This window comes from Mesoplodon mirus, assembly GCF_964341445.2.
Source record: "Mesoplodon mirus genome assembly, chromosome: 4".
NCBI lineage: Eukaryota > Metazoa > Chordata > Mammalia > Artiodactyla > Ziphiidae > Mesoplodon > Mesoplodon mirus.
Genome location: NC_138979.1, coordinates 105,094,230 through 105,115,776, shown reverse-complemented (window position 1 = coordinate 105,115,776; position 21,547 = coordinate 105,094,230). Strand labels below are relative to the sequence as shown.

General features: G+C 37.5%; 1 protein-coding gene across 1 annotated transcript in view; it reads left to right on the top strand.

The window, feature by feature from the left end:
* BUB1B (BUB1 mitotic checkpoint serine/threonine kinase B) overlaps nt 1-21,547 on the top strand; it is a 57,800-nt gene that overhangs the window by 6,237 nt on the left and 30,016 nt on the right. Inside the window, exons 3-9 of the mRNA XM_082617910.1 lie at nt 2,937-2,996; nt 3,383-3,527; nt 7,885-8,081; nt 15,947-16,116; nt 17,554-17,768; nt 17,939-18,030; nt 19,580-19,809. Coding sequence (XP_082474036.1) covers nt 2,937-2,996; nt 3,383-3,527; nt 7,885-8,081; nt 15,947-16,116; nt 17,554-17,768; nt 17,939-18,030; nt 19,580-19,809 — 1,109 coding nt within the window. The remainder of the gene's footprint in view (nt 1-2,936; nt 2,997-3,382; nt 3,528-7,884; nt 8,082-15,946; nt 16,117-17,553; nt 17,769-17,938; nt 18,031-19,579; nt 19,810-21,547) is intronic.

Sequence of the window (21,547 nt, the reverse complement as noted above, 5' to 3'; positions counted from 1 at the left end):
TCAGTACCATATGACAAGCAGAAGTTTTTAATTTTTTAATTTTTTGGCCTCATTTGGTCTTTGTTGCTGCGCGCGGACTTTCTCTAGTTGCGGAGAGCGGGGACTACTCTTCGTTGTGGTGCATGCGCTTCTCATTGCAGTGGCCTCTCTTGTTGCTGAGCATGGGCTCTAGGCGCGTGGGCTCAGTAGTTGTGGCTCACGAGCTCTAGAGCACAGGCTCAGTAGTTGTGACACAGGGGCTTTGTTGCTCCGCAGCAAGTGGGATCTTCCCAGAGCAGAGCTCGAACCCATGTCCCCTGCATTGGCAGGTGGATTCTTAACCACTGTGCCACCAGGGAAGTCCAGAAGTTTTTAATTTTGGTGAAGTTTAATTAATTAGTGTCTTTCTTTTAGTGAGTTTTGTATCTTCTCTAGGAAATCTTTTCCTGCCCCAAAGGTGCAAAGATATTCTCCTGTGATTTCTTCTAACTTTATTGTTTTAGCTTTATGTTTAAATTTATCCTTGAGTATGGTGTGAGGTTGGAGTAAAAGGTCTTCCGCATCCACCCCCACCCCCACGTGAATATCTAGTTGTACTGCCTCCATTTGTTGAAGAGATTTTTTTTTTCTTTCCCCATTGAATTGCTTTGGGGCTCTTGTCAAAAATCATTTGACTGTATATGTGTGGGTCATTTCTGAGCTCTCTATTCTGTTCCATTGATCTAATTGTCTTTCTTCTCACCAATTATATATTGTCTTGATTAGCTTTATATAGTAAAGACTAGAATTAGGTAGCGTGAGTTCTCCAACTCTTGTTCTTTTTCAAAATAGTTTTGGCTATTCTTGGTCCTTTGCCTTTTCAAATTTTAAAATCATCTTCTCAGTTTCTAGAAAAGAGACTGCTGGGATTTGGCTTAGATTGCATTGAATCCATAGATAAATTTGGAGGGTTGCTGATTTTTATCAGTAGTGTACATAATTGTGTCCCCTTAGCTACATAATTGTGTACCCTTTTCTAATTTTTCCTTTTCTTATAGTGTTGTTACCACCCAGGGCTCTTGGACTCTTTAATCAATAGAAATTGATAAGGGGCCAGACCAGAAATTCAGGGAAGGCTTTATTGGGACTCGTGCTGCAGGGAGCAAAGCCAAATAACAGGTTCCCCTGAGCTGGGGCGATCTGGTTTCTTAAATGGGGTGAGGGTAGGAGCGGGTCCAAGGGTTGGGCCAGAGGGGTGACTTGGGTGATCTGCCCACCCCCTTGGTGCTGTGTGCAGGGATCATTAGCAGTACTCTGCTTTTGTTCCTGAAACCTCAGAAGTGGTGGGTTTTTGGTCTTTTTGGATCTTATTGTTCATAATTTGCCCCAACTGCAAATGTACACAGTTATTTTTAGTCCCTTATAGTTTCTTTGTATTCTGTTGCACAAGGAGACTTTTGTCCAGGTGCCCGCACTGCAGCAAAGGGTCCCAGGTCCCAGCCTGTCTCAGTGTTACCTGATTAGTCTTTTTGAAATCTTTACTTACCATATTCAAGGTAGTCTCCAATTGAAGAACCACTACTGGCTTGAACAGGTAAAATCCAAACTCTTTAAGTTTACATTTAAAGCATTCCCTTCTTACCTCTCTAGATATCTCCATTTATTCCCAATACTGACTTTATGTTATAGCTTAATTCCCCTCTGGGTTAACTGTCCCATTTTGACAACTTTATTCAATACTGATTTCCCTCTCTCTTGGAAAATTCCCTTTTTCTTTCAAATCTTATGGTTCCTTCAGAGTCCCACCTTCTAAGATTGCTTCTATGATACCTCCTTTTGACTTCATAGAGCCTTTACTATCCATTCTTGGCAACTGTAATATACTGCTCTGTGTTATTAATTTTTCATTTATGTATTGCTTTCTTATTAGGGCATAAATTCCTTTGTGTGAGGGACTATTCTTTATGTCAAACATAACCCCTTATACAGTTTTTATTGATTAAGCATTTATCTAAATTGTGGTTTATTACCCAATACTTCCCCTCTATTCTAACTGGTCAGTCTTAACGTAGTCTTAGCCCTCTGCTTTCCCAGCTCTTTACAAAGTCATATTTCACACTTTCTCTGAAGCGTTCCTCCAATTTATATGTGGTCTAATTCTTCTCTAATGTTACCCATGGAATTTTTCTTTAACTTTAAGATTCTTTTTTCTATATATATCTGTATGTATGTGTGTTTAGTTTTTCTTCAGTACTATCAGATACATATAAAATAATAGCTGTAATTTATTGAGTACTTACTATGTCTAAACACTACACTTAAGACTAGTCAACCTAATAAGATAGATAGTATTATTATCCCCATTTTATAGATGAGGAAACTGAAAACAGTTTAAATAGTTTTTCTAATGTTACTCAGCTAGTGATTACTAGAGCTGCACTGGAACCTAGGGAGTCTTGTTCCAGAGATTTAAACTGCTGTGTAATACTTCTTTTCTATATGTTGTCTTGGAATTTCTCTAATTTCTGTATATTTTATCTCTCCTGTTATATTATCAGGCAGAATCCTGATTGTTTCTATTCTTTTTCTTTCTGTTTAATAAACCCTCAAACTCCAGTGCACTTATCTAGGTTGATAGTAAACACTTAGTAATGAATAAAAATGAAGGTGAGGGCTTCCCTGGTGGCGCAGTGGTTGAGAGTCCGCCTGCCGATGCAGGGGACACGGGTTCATGCCCCGGTCCAGGAAGATCCCACATGCCGCGGAGCGGCTGGGCCCGTGAGCCATGGCCGCGGAGCCTGCGCGTCCGGAGCCTGTGCTCCGCAACGGGAGAGGCCACAACAGTGAGAGGCTCGAGTACCGCAAAAAAAGAAAAAAAAAAAAAAAAAAGAAAGAAAGAAAAAAAAAATGAAGGTGATACTTGTTCATTTGGCTTTTATCACTATTGCTTATGCTCACATTTTCTGTTTAAATTTCAGGGCATTTGAATCTGAAATTCGATTTTATGCTGGAAATGACCCTCTGGATGTTTGGGATAGGTGAGTCTTTTTATTTAACAAGGGCCATAGAAGCTTAACAGGTGAGTCCTTATGGCCAGGCATCTCAAACTGGGGTGTGTGGAGCAGTGTGTTAGAGTAGAGAGTAGTGTTTTGCAGACACAAATAAGCAGAATAATCATAGTGTATCTTCCTGAGGTGTGACTGTGAGCTATACCTGTCTATCACCATCCCCATTATTTCCCACAGGTATATGTCAGCAATATTTGGAAAAGTTTGAGGTATACAGGCTTAGGGCATGTCATTGAGGACCTCTAAATAAACATTTTCAGTATATTAGATGTTTCTGCTTTAAAAAGTCCAGAATGGGTCTTGGAGCAAGATAATGTTAAACTTGAAAAATATTCTTTTCCTCTCTTCTCATTCAGGTATATTAACTGGACAGAGCAGAACTATCCTCAGGGCGGGAAGGAGAGTAATATGTCAACATTATTAGAAAGAGCTGTAGAAGCACTACAAGGAGAAAAACGATATTATAATGATCCTCGATTTCTTAGTCTCTGGCTTAAGCTGGTAAGTCTTTCTCAAGTGCCATCTGAGTTTAAAATATTAAACCAAGAGATTTTCTCTAGAGGTATCTTGTACACCAAAAAACTGAGCCGTTCAGTAGATACTAAACATTTAATAAATATTCAATATTTGTTAAATTGTTTCTACTTTAGAGGTGGATTTTACTATAAGGTTTTTTTTATCCCTTTAAAAGTGGTCATAAGGCCTGTCTTATTTCTCTGTAGGAGTGGGTTATTTATTGATTTTAAACATCATTGGGCCATGCAACTGTACTGGGGGAGGATGTGTAGGAGCCAACACATGGCAGCAGTACGATTGTTTGGGGAAAAGCTTTTGTAGGTGATTCTGGTGTCCCTTTCTCCCATTTTTTGAATCTTCACCATAAAAAAAAAGTCATGTTTTTTTTTCATCTGTCTTTGGGTTTCTTTCACCTAGTATGTTGCTACAATTAAAAATATTGACCTGACCACTTTGTACTATCTTACTTGACATGTAGTTCTTTTAAGAACACTCTTGAGGATTTTTTTATGAAAATGTCTTTGTAAAAATTATGGCCAGGGTTTCTTGGACATTAATTTCATTGCTTTTATCCTAAAAGAGATTAGAAAAAAAAGCAAGTGATAAATATTTAGAATAGAATTTTAGATGACAGAATTAGATATTGGATAAAAAATTTTTTAATAAAATATATTAAAAATTAAAAATACATTTTAAAATTAAAAATTTATTAAAAATAAGTAATTAGATAATTCTAAATAACAGAATATTTACAACCATTGTAATATGATAAAATACTGACATTGGAAATTAATAAGATTTCTGGCTAAAATATATCTCTTGGGGAGGACTTAACTTAAACTTCAAATAGTTACTAATACAGGAAGTTAGGTGAATCCTGAAGACATAATTATCTTGATTTCTGCAGGACATTTGACATATCTTGGCATCCTTATACAAGTTGGTGAAATTACCTTAGGGATAGTAGTTAGGGGAATTTATAACAAAGGATGGCACACAAAGAATTCTAAACAGATTTGTTAGTATGGAGACTGTGGTTCCTGGTGGTATACTAATGGATTTTGTTCTTCATTCTATTCTATATAATATTCTTATGTGTGATTTATTAGAAGGTTGAACTAAATAAACCTCTAAAGTGACTTTTAATCTCAGGTTTCTAGGACTATATTTAGTTGGAGCTATTAAAAGTAACAATTGGAATAATTTCTCTGTTCACTTGTGTTAACCTGGTGCTTGTACTGAAAAGCAGTGATTATCATAGAGTAAAAGACATAGTCTAAACCAATACTCCTGAAAGAATGGTCTGTAGACTGTTCAAGATAAGTACAAAAATTGAGAGTAAGCATTTAGAAATTTTGTTAACAGTTTAGCATTGGCACAACATCTAAGCACATCCTCATTTTTCTGGTGACTTCTCTTTTTATTGTATTTTAAAAAAATATCAGTCAGTACCTTGATTTCAGTGTGGTGAAACCTTGAACAGGGAACCCAACTGATCCTGACTCAAAAAACTGTAAGACAGTAAATTTGAATTGTTTTATGCTACCAAATTTGTGGTAATTTATGATACACCAGTAGATGAATGCAATGGAAAAAAAAAATCAGCGACGGAATGGAAACTTTTAACACACACACACACACACACACACACACACACACACACACACACACACACACACACACACACACACACACACACACACACACACACACACACACACACACACACACACACACACACACACACACACACACACACACACACACACACACACACACACACGTCTCCTTCACCACAGGTAATCTGAGAAGGACTGGTCTAGATAACCGTCAAATTCAAATTATCAGCCCTAGAGTAATCAGCAGTAATTTAAACTTTGCACCTGGAAAATAAGGTCCATATGAAACTATTTTGCTGTCTTTCTTAGTCAAGAGGAGTAAAGGTGGGTTTCTCACACTACTCTTTTGCTTTGCAGAAAGATTTCTGCAGTCAGAGGGTTTTTTTAAATTTATTTTATTTATTTTTATTTTTGGCTGTGTTGGGTCTTTGTTGCTGCACGCCGGCTTTCTCTAGTTGCGGCCAGCAGGGGCTACTCTTCGTTGCAGCGCTCTGGCTTCTCATTGTGGTGGTTTCTCTTGCTGTGGAGCACGGGCTCTAGGCGCGTAGGCTTCAGTAGTTGTGGCACGCAGGCTCAGTAGTTGTGGCACATGGGCTTAGTTGCTCCACGGCATGTGGGATCTTCCCGGACCAGGGCTCAAACCTGTGTCTCCTTCATTGGCCACCAGGAAAGCCCCAGAGTTATTTTTATAAAGGATAACTACAATCTAGCTAAGGAAAAATTTGTTCTTAGAAAATATCCAGTATTTTTAGTTTAAAATGTAAAATTGTTTTAATTTGGCTTTTTAAGGTTACCAAAAAGATAGGTTTAACTTTTGAATCTATTAATCTCACCGTCTTATCCTTTTATTGATATTTATGTTATTTCTTAAGTGATCTCATTCAGCAGTCTGGAATAACCTGATCCGTATTGGCTATCCCATGCTGTACCACAGCTATTCAGAAAGCCGTTAACGAAGTGCAGTCAATTTTAAGCTTTATTTTTGTAGTAATAGATATCGAGGACTGGATCTTATACTGATAATGCATTGAGAATTATAACTTTGCTTGAAACACCATCACATATGGGAAAACATCTCTAATTTGGATAAGCAGAAAAATTGCATTTACTAAATTACTGCAAAATTAAAGTATAACATACTAATTGTTGGGGCTTCCCTGGTGGCGCAGTGGTTGAGAATCTGCCTGCCAATGCAGGGGACACGGGTTCAAGCCCTGGTCTGGGAAGATCCCACATGCCGTGGAGCGACTGGGCCCATGAGCCACAATTGCTGAGCCTGCGCGTCTGGAGCCTGTGCTCCGCAACAAGAGAGGCCGCGATACTGAGAGGCCCGCGCACAGCGATGAAGAGTGGCCCCCGCTTGCCACAACTAGAGAAAGCCCTCGCACAGAAACGAAGACCCAACACAGCCATAAATAAATAAATAAATAAATAAATAAATTAAAATACTAATTGTTTTTGTCAAAGATATAAATGGAGCATTTCATTTTTTCAGCCTTTTTCTACCAGACCCTGGGTAGGGACCTGAATATAGTAGATAACAATGTTTTCTGCCTTTGTGGAGTTTACTTTTTTGGGGAAGACAGATGGTAAATGAACAGGAGAAAATGTTATCCTCTGCAGTAGTAAAAGAACTCCTAACTAGAACACTGAAATGCTACTTTCTGTATGAAAGGAGAAACTTAAAAATAAGTATTATCTGTGAAATTATATTTGGGAATAACTGCTAACATTTTAAATTTGTACAACCATCTTAGAAAGCAATTTACTTTTTAACATAGTTCTACTTATAGGAATTTAAGGGAATAATGTAAATTGTGAAAGGCAGTATGCTTAAAGATATTTATTATACAATTATTTATATTAGGCAAAATTAGAAGTGGTTTATCCAAAAAATAGGGGAATAATTAAATGATGGAAGATCTACTAGATGGAACATTTTTCACCCATTTAAAAATAATAATGAAAAGTAAGTAGCTGCATGGAAAAATGAATGATGCACTGTCAAATGGAATAAAAACATTTAATTATGATTAAAACTGTAAAATCCTTTTATCCTGGGTAAAATGATATATGTTCCTTTTTTTCCCTAAGGGAAAAACAAAGACTGAAGAAAATACATAAAACTGTTAGTGGTGTGGGATTTTTAGTGATCCCTCTCTCCTCCCCTTCTTGCTACTAGAATTATCTACATTGTATCTGGTCTTATAAAGTCCCTTCTAAAATATAGATTTGACCATGTCATTTCTTTGCTTATAGCTCTCCTACCCCAACACATATAACATTGACTACCAAGTATATTTAAAATTGATTAGCTTGACTTTCAAGACTGTTCAGACCTTTTTTTCCCAAACTCCTGTCTTGCCTACACACCTACAAATTTCTAGTCTTCAGTGTCTTTGCTTATGCTATTTTCTCTGCCTAGAATGCCCTTCGTTTTCCATTGTCTACCTTATGTAAGTCTATTCTTCCTTAAGCACCACACTCAAATGTCATACCTTAAAGTCTTTCCTCCCTATCTCTTTTTCTTACAAATTAATCTCTTACTTTTGTCTATGTTTTAGGTCCTCCCAATATATTCCTTATGACATTGTATTATAATAGATATATTTTTTTCGGTGCAGAAACTACATATAGTATCTCCAATGATTGTTTGGCACATAATAGACACTCAGTAAGTGAAGAGAAATTGGTTAACTGCTAATGCTTTTCATTTGTTACAGGGTCATTTATGCAATGAACCTTTGGATATGTACAGTTATTTACATAACCAGGGAATTGGCATTTCACTTGCTCAGTTCTATATCTCATGGGCTGAAGAATATGAAGCTAGAGAAAACTTTAAGAAAGCAGATGTGATATTTCAGGAAGGGATTCAACAGAAGGCTGAACCACTGGAAAGACTGCAGTCCCAGCACCGGTAAACTGCTTCTCTGGAGCTTGTCTTAACTTGTTAAAACTAATAACAATCGTTTTGCATCTGAATAAAGTGCTCTCTATGGATTGGCAAGTTAACTTCATTACTATTCAGTTTTTTAAAAGACATATTTAAATATTTTCCATTTAACATTCTGTAAAATGTACTCTTTGGTGTACAGTTCTATACGTTTTCACAAGTGAGTAGAGACATGTAACCATTACCATAATCAAGATATAGAATAATTTCATCACTCCATAGAATTCCCTCACGTTATCCCTTTGTTGTCAACACCTACTCACAATCCCAACCTCTAGCAACCACTGATGTATTCTCCAGCCCTATAGTTTTGCTTTTTCCATAATGTCATATAAATGGAATCATACAGTATATAGTCTTGATTCTGGCTGCTTTCATTTAGCATAATGCATTTCAGTTGTAAGAGTTCTTTTTTTTTTTTTTTTTTTTGGTGATACGCGGGCCTCTCACTGTTGTGGCCTCTCCCATTGCGGAGCACAGGCTCTGGATGCGCAGGCTCAGCAGCCATGGCTCACGGGCCCAGCCGCTCCGCAGCATGTGGGATCTTCCCTGACCGGGGCACGAACCCGTGTCCCCTGCATCGGCAGGCGGACTCTCAACCACTGCGCCACCAGGGAAGCCCTAAGAGTTCTTTATATATTCTAAATACAAGCCTTTTGTCAGATGAGTGATTTGTAAATCTTTTCTCCCAGCTTAAATTAAGTCTGGGAGTGTTTTTTATAGAACAAAAGTTTTTAATTTTGAAGAAGTTTAACTTACAATTATTTCTTGTATGGACCATGCTTTTGGTATATGTAAGAATTCCACCTAGCTGAAGGTCACAGAGGTCACTCCTATGTTTTTATCCTGAAGGTTTTTTTTTTTTTTTTTTTTTTTTTTTTGCGGTATGCGGGCCTCTCACTGTTGTGGCCTCCCCCGTTGCGGAGCACAGGCTCCAGATGCGCAGGCCCAGCGGCCATGGCTCACGGGCCCAGCCGCTCCGCGGCATATGGGATCCTCCCAGACCAGGGCACGAACCCGTATCCCCTGCATCGGCAGGCGGACTCTCAACCACTGCGCCACCAGGGAGGCCCTATCCTGAAGGTTTTTTTTTGTTTGTTTGTTTGTTTGTTTTGCGTTATTCGGGCCTCTCACTGCTGTGGCCTCTCCTGCCGCGGAGCATAGGCTCCGGACGCGCAGGCCCAACGGCCACGGCCCACGGGCCCAGCTGCTCCGCGGCACGCGAGATCCTCTCAGACCGGGGCACGAGCCCGCGTCCCCTGCATCTGCAGGCAGGCTCTCAACCACTGCGCCACCAGGGAAGCCCTGTGATCCATTTTTGGGTTAATTTTTGTAGAAGATATCAAGGCTGGGTTTTTTTTTTTTTTTGCATATGAGTCTCCATTTATTCCTGTGCCACTTGTTGAAAAGACTTTCTGCATTGAATTACCTTTGCATCTTTGTCAAAAAGCAAGTGATCATATTTGTATAGGTTTATCTCTGTTACTTTGTTTTGTTCTATTGATCTCTGTCTATCATTGGTATATATCACACTATCTAGATTGCTGGAGTTTTATAGTAAGTCTGGAAATCAGGTAATATGAGTCTTCTAACTGTTCTTTTTAAGTCTTCTAGTTCCTTTGACTTTGTGTATAAATTCTAGAATCAGCTTCCTGGGATTTTGATGAATATTGTGCATGAACAAGGTATATTTCTCCATTTATTTAGATCTTTGATTTCTCTTAGTGGGCTTTGGTAGTTTTTGTCTTTCAAGGAATTGGTCCATTTCATCCAAGTGATGAGTTTATGGACATAGAATTGTTCATAGTATTCCTTTATTATCCTTTTAATGTCTGTAGGTTATGTAGTAACCCCCCTTCTTTCATTTTTCATATTGATAATCCTGATATTGGCCTTCTCTTTTTCCTCTGTCAGTCTGGGTAGAAGTTTATTGATTTCTCTTGATCTTTTTAGGGAATCAGCTTTGGGTTCCATTGATTTTTCTCTTAATTGATATTCTGCTCTTAATTTTATTAATTTCTGCTCTTTATTATTTCCTTCTCTGTGATTGCTTTGGGTTTAACTTGCCCTTCTTTTTCTAATTTAAGGTGACACTTAGAGCACTGATTTCTAGAACTTTCTTTTCTAATATAAAAAATTTCTGTCTAAGCACTGCTTTAGCCGTATCCCACAAACTTTGATATAATATGTTTTCATTTTCATTCAGTTCAAAATATTTTTAAATTTTCTTTATGTCTTCCTTTTGATCCACGGGTTATATAGAAGTGTATTGTTTAATTAGGACGTGTTTGGAGATTTTTCAGATATCTCCCTGTTACTGATTTCTAGTTTAATTCCATTATGATCAGAGAACATAATTTGTATGATTTCGATTCTTTTGAATTTATTAAGGTTCATTTTATGGCCCAGAATATGGTCTATCATGGTGAATGTTTTCTGTATACCTGAAAAATATGTCTTTTCTGCTGTTTTGGAGTAAAATGTTCTGTAAATGTCATTTAGGTCAAGTTGATTGGTAATCTGTTCTGGTCTTCTGTATCCTTGCTGATTTTCTGTCTACTTGTTCTGTCAATTACTGAGAGAGGAATTTCGAAGTTTCTTTTATTTGTTTTGTTTGTTTGGTTGTTTGTTCGTTTTTCTTGCCGCGTGGCTTGTGAGATCTTAGTTCCCCAACCAGGGATTGAACCTGGGCCCTCGCCAATGAGAGCGCAGAATCCTAACCACTGGACTACCAGGGGATTCCCTCTTTTATTGTGAGTTTATGTTTCTTCTTTGAGCTCATATTAGTCTTGCTACATATGTTTTGAAGTTCTCTTGTTCGGTTTATACACATTTAGAATTGATCCCTTTATCATTATATAATGTTCATCTTTATCCCTGATCATACTCGTTCTGAAATCAGCTTAATCTGATATTGATATAGGCAGTCCAGCTTTCTTTAGTTTGCATGTTACATTTTTTTCCTTTCTTTACTTTTTTTTTTTTTAACAGTTTTAGAGTTGTGCAGCCATTGCCACAATCTAATTTTACAACATTTTTAACACCCCAAAATGAATTCCATACTTATTAGCAGTCACTCCCCATTCCCACTCACCCCAGTTCCAGGCAACCACTAATCTGCTTTCTCTCTCTGCATTTGCCTCTTCTGGACATTGCACGTAAATGGAATCCTACATTATGTGGTCTTTTGTGACTGGCTTCTTTCACTTAGCATGTTTTCAAGGTTCATCATAGATGAACATAGTTGTGGCATATATCAGTATTTCATTCCTTTTTATTGCTGAATAATATGTCATTCTATGGACATACCACATTTTGTTTATCCATTCATCACTTATTGGGCATTTAGGTTTTTATTTTTTGGCAATTATGAAATAATGCTGCTATAAACATTTACATTACAGGTTTTTGTGTGGATTCCCTTTTACTTTTTTCTTTTTAACAAAGGAAGTTCTTTTTTTTATTGAAGTATAGTTGATGTACAGTATTATAAAAGTTACAGGTATACAATATAGTGATCCACAATTTTTAAAGGTTATACTCCATTTATAGTTATTATAAAATATTGGCTATATTCCCTGTGTTGTGTAATATGTCCTTGTAGGTTATTTTATACCTAATAGTTTGTACCTTCCAATTCCCTACCCCTATGTTGCCTCTCTCCCTTTCCTCTCCCCACTGGTAACCACAAGTTTGTTCTCTATATCTGTGAGTCTGTTTCTTTTTTATTTTATTCACTAGTTTGTTGTATTTCTTAGATGCCACATATAAGTGATATCATACAGTATTTGTCTCTCTCTCTGACTTATTTCACTTTGCATAATCCCCTCCAAGTTCATCCATGTTGTTGCAAATGACAAGATTTCATTCTTTTTTTATGACTGAGTAGTATTCCACTGTATATGTATACCACATCTTGTTTATCCGTTCAACTGTTGGTGGGCACTTAGGTTGCTTCCGTATCTTGGCAATTGAAAATAACACTATTCTGAACACTGGAGTGCATTTATCTTTTCAAATTAGTGTTTTTGGTTTTTTTGGATATATACCCAGGAGTGGAATTGCTGGGTCATATGGTAGTTCTGTTTTTAGTTTTTTGAGAAACCTCCATACTCTTTTCCATAGTGGCTGCAGCAATTTACATTCCTACAACAGTGTACAAGGGTTCCCTCTTCTCCACATCCTTGCCAACATTTGTGATTTGTGTTCTTTTTGATGATAGCCATTCTGACAGGTGTGAGGTGATACCTCATTGTGGTTTTGATTTTCATTTCCCTGATGATTAGTGACGTTAAGCATCTTTTCATGTGCCTTGTGGCCATCTGCATTTCCTCTTTGGAAAAAAGCCTTTTAAGGTCTTCTGCCCATTTTTTAATCAGGTTGCTCCTTTCGCTTTTAACCTGTCAATGTCTTTATATTTAAAGTGGTTCTTACACACTAAAGAGTTGGGTGTTGTGTTTTTCTCAGTTCTCGCAGTATCTTTTATGTGGTATATTTAGAACATTTTAATGGAATTATCAATTTTGGGGGATTTAGATCTGTTATTATTTGTTTTCAGTTTGTTCTCTGTCTTTTGTTCCTCTGTTGCCCCTTTCCTGTCTTCTTTTGGATTATTTGAATTTTTTTTATTATTTCATTTAAATTTATTTTATTGGCTTTTTGTTACTTTTTTAGTGGTTGCTCTAGGGTATATTATACACATATCTAACCTTTCACAGTCTACTTAGAGTTAATATTTTACCACTTCATGTAAAATATAGAAGCTTTATAACCATATAGGTTCTTTATCTTCCCTACTTTTTTGATATACTGGTTGTATGTATTATATTTACATACATTGAAAACCCCATCAGGGGCTTCCCTGGTGGCGCAGTGGTTAAGAATCTGCCTGCCAATGCAGGGCACACGGGTTCGATCCCTGGTCTGGGAAGATCCCACATGCCCCAGAGCAGCTAAGCCCGTGAGCCACAGCTGCTGAGTCTGTGCTCTAGAGCCCACGAGCCACAACTACTGAGCCCACGTGCCACATCTACTGAAGCCCACGCACCTAGAGCCTGTACTTCACAGCAAGAGAAGCTACCACAATGAGAAGCCTGCGCACCGCAAGGAAGAGTAGTCCCTGCTCGCTGCAAGTAGAGAAAGCCCATGTGCAGCAACAAAGACCCAACACAGCCAAAAATAAATAAATAAAATAAATAAATTTTTTTAAAAAAAGAAAACCCCATCAGACAATGTTATAATTTTTGCTTTCATCGGCCATACATATTTTAAAGAACTTAGGAGAAAAATAATCTTTTATATTTACCATTTTTGTTCTTTCTTTATTCCTGAAATTCCAAATTCTCCTCTGGTATCATTTCCTTTCAGCCCAGTGAGGGTTTTTTTTAGCCATTCATTTAGAATGAGTCTTTTGCCAAAAAATTATCTTAGTTTTATTTTCATCTGAGAATGTCTTTATTCATCTTCATTCTTGAAGGATATTTTCACTGGATGTAGAATTCTGGGTAACAGTTCTTTTAACATGTTTCTGTCTTCTGGACTCCATGATTTCTGATGGGAAACCTGTAGTCATTTGAATGGCTCTTCCCCATTTTTTGTAATGTGTTGATTTTCTCTGGGTATGTTTAAGATTTTTTTCTTTAACATTGCTTTTCAGCAGTTTGATCGTGATGTGTCTAAGTGTGATTACCTTTATGTTTAATCCATTTGGGGATTACTGCACTTTTTGAATTTGTAAATGCATGCCTTTCACAAAATTTGAAAAGTTTTCAGCCATTATTTTAAAAATACGTGTCTAGGGCCTCCCTGGTGGCACAGTGGTTGAGAGTCCGCCTGCCGATGCAGGGGACACGGGTTCGTGCCCCGGTCCGGAAGGATCCCACATGCCGTGGAGCGGCTGGGCCCGTGAGCCATGGCCGCTGCGCCTGCGCGTCTGGAGCCTGTGCTCCGCAACGGGAGAGGCCACAACAGTGAGAGGCCCGCACACCACAAAAAAAAAAAAAAAAAAAAAATACGTGTCTATACCTTTTCTTCTGGGACTTCAGTTACACATATTAGACTTTCTGATATTGTCCCACAGGTCCCTGAAGCTCTGTTCATTTAAAAAAAATTTTTAACCTTTATTCTTTATGTTCTTTAGGGTGGCCAATTTTTATTTATTTGTTTTCAGGTTCATTTACTCTTTTCTGTCTTCTCCATTCTGATAATGAGTATATCCAGTAAATTTTTTATTTCAGATACTATGTTTTTCAGGTCTAAAATTTCCATTTGATTCTTTTTCATACTTTCTGTGTGTCTGCTGAGAACTATCTTTCCACTCATTTCAAATGTTTTTACCTTTATCTTATGGAGCATCATTATAATAGCTGCTTTAAAATCTCTGTCTGAAAACTCTAACACCTGGGTCACTTGATATTTGTATCTGTTGATTTTTTTTCCTTTGAGAATCGGTCACATTTTCCCAGTTCTTCGTGTGTGACATAATTTTGGATTATATCCTGGACATTTATCCTGAATTATTCGACTCTAGGTCCTGTTGGTTGATGTTCTCTGGAGAATGTTGATGTTTTTGTCTTATTAGGTAACTAACCTTCAGATATCATAATTTCTTTTTCATCTTATATGGGTAGCGGTTCCAGTGTCAGTTCAGTTTTCCACAGACCTTTGGGTCTGTCCCATGTGTCTGTTGCTCTGGGGTTAGTCTAGGACTTGAGCAGTGGTTTATACTATAGTTCAATTCTCAAAGCCTTTTCTCTGCTGCTTTGGGTCTGCCCTGTGTATGCATAGCTCAGGGGTGAGTCCAGAGCTTGTGCCAATTCATGTATAGAATTAGGAGATCCCTTTCTTCAGCTCATCCTCTCCAGTGTTTCTCCCATACTCATTGGCCCTCAGAGTCCCGTTTTCCCAGTCCTCTGGCCAGAAAGGTGAAGTTTCTCTAGGAGTTTTAGCTTCCCACAGCACCAGTGTAACAATTCAAAGTAAGGAAAAGAGATGAAGGGGAAAACAAAACAAAACAAAACCAGGAAGCAGCCCTGTGTGGGTTGTTTCTTCAAGTTTGACCCCTCTCCACAGTCCACTTGCTTTTGTTTATGTCTCAGAGGCCTCAGTTGCTTTCTTGTATTTTGTCTAGAGTTTTTAATTCTAATCAGTGAGAGAGAGAGAAGCTATCATGAGCTCGTTCCATCTTGGCCAGCATTTGCAGTTTATTCGGTTTTTTTACTCTTTTGATAATGCTTGAAACTTGGGCAGCAGCACAGGAAGTTTAATTTTCGAACTTCTGCCAGCTTTGCTAAAGTAAAATGTCCTGTTGGATGCAACTTCATTTCATCTGATTCAGGAAAAATGGTGGGGTAGGGTGTAGGGTGGGGATTCTATGTAGAGAGAGAAAGACATGCAGCGATAAAAATAGACGTGGCAAGATGTTAACAATTAGTGAATCTAGGTAAAGGGTATATGGGTGCTCATTTACTCTTTCAACTATTTTGTGAATTTAAAAAGTTGATGGGAAACTCTGATCTTAATAAATTCTATGATCTTAATCTTAGACATCCTGATCTGATCCTGAGATCAACCTACTGGTGCTCTTCAGAGTATTTTTAATTGGTCAAATTTGGACATACAGAGGGGGAGCTAAATCATTCTAGCCAAAACCTTTTCTGATTTCAAGGTGGCTTTCTTTATTCCTGAGAGAGTAAACACTTTCTTTTGGCTGTTTGTATATATTTCTTCCCCTATCCCACTTTTCGCCCTTGTTTAACAAATTAAGAAATTTGAATCTGGTGAGTAGTGTTCATCTCACCAAATGTTAATTGTCCATTCTCTTACTTTAGACAATTCCAAGCTCGAGTGTCTCGGCAAACTCTGTTGGCACTTGAGAAAGAAGAGGAGGAGGAAGTTTTTGGAACTTCTGTACCACAACGAAGCACATTGGCTGAACTAAAAAGCAAAGGGAAAAAGACAGCAAGAGCTCCAATCAGCCGTGTAGGAGGTGCTCTCAAGGGTAAGTTTGTTAAATGTTATTATGGGAAGCTCTTAGTCTCAGGTGGTAGGCAAATTATGTAAGGAGAACATGTATAAATATATATGTGGATATTGTCCTTCTGTTCTGAGTACTAGGTAGCAAAAAAGAAAAGTCTAAGGAGAACTGAGATCACAGTGTGCAGTATCACTAAAACATGTCAGCATTTTGTCTCTTAATTAAGAAAACCCCATTCTGAGGCCCTTATAATGCAAAAAAAAAAAAAGAGAGAGAGAGAGAGAAAAAAACCTAACCTAATATACAGGGAGCATCTAGAGTTTCTCAGTTTTAGTTGTTAGTTGAAAGAATATATGCAATAATATAGCAAGTATTATCAAAGTAAAGCTTACATGTACCAAATCCTCAAAGAATGTTTTAACTTGGTCTTCAGCTTTTGAGGGGTCAGAAATTGGGCTCTCTTTGTATACCTAAAGATGATCGGTAGTAGCTTTTTTAAAAATTCACTATTTTTTAGGGAAATTTAGGTTTACAGCAAAATTGAGTGGAAGGTACAAAGATAAATAATTATTAACCAAATTTATAGCAGTTAGACATGTAGACCAGATTTTTAAAAGATCTCTTATCCCTTTCCTGATATCAACTTTTAATACTCAGAATGGGGACTTCCCTGGTGGCACAGTGGTTAAGAATCTGCCTGCCAATGCAGGGGACATGGGTTTTGAATCCTGGTCTGGGAAGATCCCACATGCCACAGAGCAGCTAAGCCCATGCACCACAACTACTGAGCCTGCGCTCTAGAGCCTGTGCGCCACAACCGTTGAAGACCGTGCGCCCTGGAGCCCGGGCTCCCCAACAAGAGAAGCCACTGCAATGAGAAGTCCGTGTGCAGCAACAAAGACCCAACGCTGCCAAAAATAAATAAAAATTAATACTCAGAATGTTCCTTGGAGATCTGAGAACTAGGGTATAAGGAATATAGTCTTAAAGAATATTTCATCCAGATCATGATGAAGCTTGATTCTAATAAGCAGCCCCACTAAAGAGAATACCACTAATAAGTGGGCTAATTTGTTTTGTCTAGATTCAGTGCATTTCAACTGATTTCCATTGAGAGAAAGTTTTAAACTGAAAAATGAAGATTAAGATTAAGTTAGTTTGGTAAAATTAGGCAATGTTAGAATGATGACTGAAGGAAGATGTAGAATTTGTTTTTTGGACATCTATGCATAAAAGATTACAGGTGAGGGAAAAGAGGTAGGGTACAAGTAACATACAGACTGGACTTAAAAATTACTAATTTGATCCATTAAGGTTTTTAAAATTATTATTTTTAAAAATTTCTGATTCTGTGGTAGTAGAAGTAATCTCCTTGATTTGGGAAGGAAGTAGGTATACCTTCTTGGGCATCTAAATTGATAATTAAAGATTTTACATGAAGTTTTAATATTTTTCTCTTAGCTCCAAGGCAGAACAGAGGACTCCAAAATCCAGTTCCTCAACAGATGCAAAGTAATTCTAGAATTACTGTTTTTGATGAAAATGCTGATGAACCTTCTGGAGCGGAGTCATCTAGGCCTACAGGGCAGCCATGGATAGCACCTCCTGTGTCCAGGGCCAAAGAGAATGAGCTGCAAGCTGGCCCTTGGAACACAGGCAGGCCTTTGGAATACAGGGTAAGGACTCTTAGATCCAGTTTATTTGCTGACATAACAAAGACTTCAGAGTTAGAGTAGGGGAGTATTTTTAGCATCTCTTTTAATTCCTCTTGAATAATTAGGCATGGTCTGCATATGTTGTGTCAATGTAAAACCATGGTAATTTTAGTTTTCTTCTTCATCGCCAGCCTCGTGGCAATACAGCTTCTATGACAGCTGTACCCTCTGTGCTTCCCAGTTTTACTCCATATGTGGAAGAGACTGCACAACAGCCAGTTATGTGAGTTTGGTTTCCAGATATTTTGAGGTGGGAATTATGAAGAGTGGGCAGGGGCACCTATCCTAGTTCCCAAAGGCATTTTCTTCTTTGTGGGGATGAAGGTAAACCAAAGTTTTATTTCCTTTACATCTATATTTTTTTGAGTATGTTAGGGCTAAAAGACTATTTGTTAGTATTATTAAGGAATAAACTCAATAGGTTTATATTTACATTGCTGTAGTCAAAGACAGTCACTGTGATTTAAATGAGGTGTTCTACCTTTGTTATTGACAGTAATGAGAAATTATGGCAGTTTTTCCTCGTAACCTGCTTTTTCTTTCTGGATGTCTTTTTCTTCCCTACCCTTGGCATTTCTGTTTATAAGAAAAAATATGATAGATGATGATTAAATAATCAGGCAGTCTGAGATTCAGTCTAATATGTAACATTGTGGAGTTCTAATATTAGGTCGTATTTTGCGCCCCATTGCAAGAGTTTCCTCATAACTAAGCTATAACCCTTCATATATGCTAGGTATGATGTTTGTGTAGGATTTTCATAGGGTCTTTTATCAGTTGAGCAAGTTGAGGAAGGCTTTTAAGCATGTAGATGCTTGGGCCATTAAAGGTTCTGATCTAGTGTATCTGAGGTGAAGACCAGGTATCTTTAGTTGTAAAAAGGTACATAAGAAAATAAAAGATATATAAGTGATTCTGATCCATTGTCCGGATTGAGAACATCTGCCCTATCCCGACTGAGGTACTTTATGCTTCATTCTTTTCAAACCTATATTACCACTCTCATTCTTCCCCCTCAGCTGAGAACATTGAATTTCACATCATCAGTTCCCTAAATGCTATATTCCTAACTCTAATTCTTTGGGGTGCTAAACAATGGAAAATGGGCTGTATTGCATAAGTTAACTTCATTTCATACACTGGCTTTGATTTAGATATTTCCACAGACATAGAAAACAAACTTATGGTTACCAAAGGGGAAAGATGAGGGGAGAGATAAGTTAGGAGGTTGGGATTAACATACACACACTACTATATATAAAATAGATAACCAACAAGGACCTACTGTATAGCACAGGGAACTATACTCAATATTTTGTAATAACCTATAAGGGAAAGGAATCTGAAAAAGAATATATATATATAAATATATATATATATATATAACTGAATCACTTTGCTGTACATCTGAAACTAACACACAAATCAACTATACTTCAATAAAAACAATTTTTTTAATAAAAATAAAAATATTACCTCCTTTAAAAAAAGGTATGGTATTCAGATTTATTTTTACCTATAAGTAATAAAAGCTATATGATGACCCTAACTTACACATAATTTCCTTCTTCATCATAGTAGTACTCAGAACATAATTGTTGATGGACCATGTAAATTATTTTTAGCCTGTTTTCTCAGTCTTTTTTGTTTTTGTTTTTTTGGAATCGATCACATATAGCCTCACTACTGACATTGTCCCTGTGTTCTGTCAAAACGTAAGAAATAACTCATTTGATCTGTATGGTGAATAATAATTATCTTGCTTCTTTTAGGACACCATGTAAAATTGAACCCAGTATAAACCACATTCTAAGCACAAGAAAGCCTAGAAAGGAAGAAGGAGATCTCCTGCAAAGAGTTCAAAGCCTTCAGCAAGAGTCTGAGGAGAAGAAAGAGAAAATGATGTATTGTAAGGAGAAGATTTATGCAGGAGTGGGGGAATTCTCCTTTGAGGAGATCCGGGCTGAGGTTTTCCGAAAGAAATTAAAAGAGCAAAGAGAAGGTATGTGTATTGATCTAGTTCAAGTTTGTAAAAATAACTTAGTTGTAGGAAGATTGAGTTGATATGTTAAGCCTGAGGAAAATTACCCCATTGTGTGTACCTTTATGTGATGCTTGTATGGTTTCTGTGTTTCTCCATTTAGGCTGAATTTCCATTGTTGCTTTCCATGAAACCCCTGAGGAAAAATGTTAAGCAACTAAGTTTGTGTTCAAAAGTAAAGGAACTGCATTACCAATTCATAATTTCCCTGCAATTGGCAGACAGAGTGCTTTTCCTAACATTTCCTAAATATTTCACTTTACTTTTGATACTTCGGCTGAAATTTCTCCCAGGGCTTATTTAGGTTAACATACTCACTCATTTAGATGATAGTTATGTGTACTGTTTATTAAAGACATTATGTTCTTTCTAAGTTAAGGGAAGCTTCACTATAAATTGAAAAACTGGGAATTTGGGGGAAGTGGGAAGTGGTTCTGATTCTGAAGCCTAGAAGTACTTGGGGGCAAGAGGTGTGCAGAATAGGCTGAAAGTAGGGAAGTATAGCATTTGGAGCTTAAGGCATTAGAAGATGCGCGAGAGTACAGAAAAGGAGGTAGGGTAGAGTCCAGAAATAAATTTCATTCATTTAGACATTTTGACTAGGATCTATACCAAGAAAGAAGAAATTTTTTTTTTTTTTAAACACAGGCATACAGAGTAACCTACTATTGCAGCTCAGCTCACTTAAGGAGATGTGGCATTCATAAGGCTAGCTGGGAAACTTAACCATCACTTATAATTTGTTTGAGAAAAAAATATTTCAGAGTTCCAGGTGACAAGTTAGAAGCAAACGTCTGTAAAGCAGACTGTACGTTTGGAATTGCCCTATTTGTTACATCAACTGGTGCCTTCCAAGGTTGACAGAAGTGCTCTGGGCTCAAATAATACATTGAAAAATGGAATCTACGTGTCTAGGTAGGAGACAGGGAATGGTTAAAAAGCAAGGAGCTGGTTGTGTAAAGCTTTTCAAAGTGGGAACCACCACAGCAAAGAAGTATGCTAGCAGAGTAGCCAAATATGATCTGGGAAAGGAACTAGGTACTTAGATTAAAACTACTGTTTCCTAAAGGGAAGGCTCTAGCTATACCAAGTATATAAAAGTAAAATAGTACATTATTCTCAACTAGCCAAAGAAGGACCTGAGCTACAGTTAGTTGGGATTTGAGTAGTTAAAAAGAAGTATTGACCTTTGAGGATATTTTAATACTCGTTTCCTAAACTTGTCTCTGAATCTAGTTTGTACTCTTATAAATCCTTATGCCTATAAGAAAGAGGTTTCTTCTTATATTGAAAACTAGCTTCAAAGATTGTTGCAGACTTTCACTCTCAGGTAGGGATATGAGAAATGAGGAAGCCACAGGTTGGTCCTAAAGACAAGGCTGTTATCCTTTCTTCCCATTGCTACTTCCAAACCATATTCCCCCTCCTTCAAAAAGCTGCTTTCGGATTCATGTCTTCCAATTTTTTTTTTCTACCTCTTGAGCCTCCTTAGTGTTCTCACCTCAGACTTTTTAGTCACTCCCTATCACTCATTAACTGACTAAGCACCTGGCTCATATCTTACTTTCTACTCCCTACATCATCCACTATATTGTATTCACCTGGCAGAACCTCAACCCTGGTTAAATCCAGCTCTCTGCTCACACTCTGTACCTGCATCCAAGTATTGATCGTTTAAATGTAGCTGGAGAAAAACGCA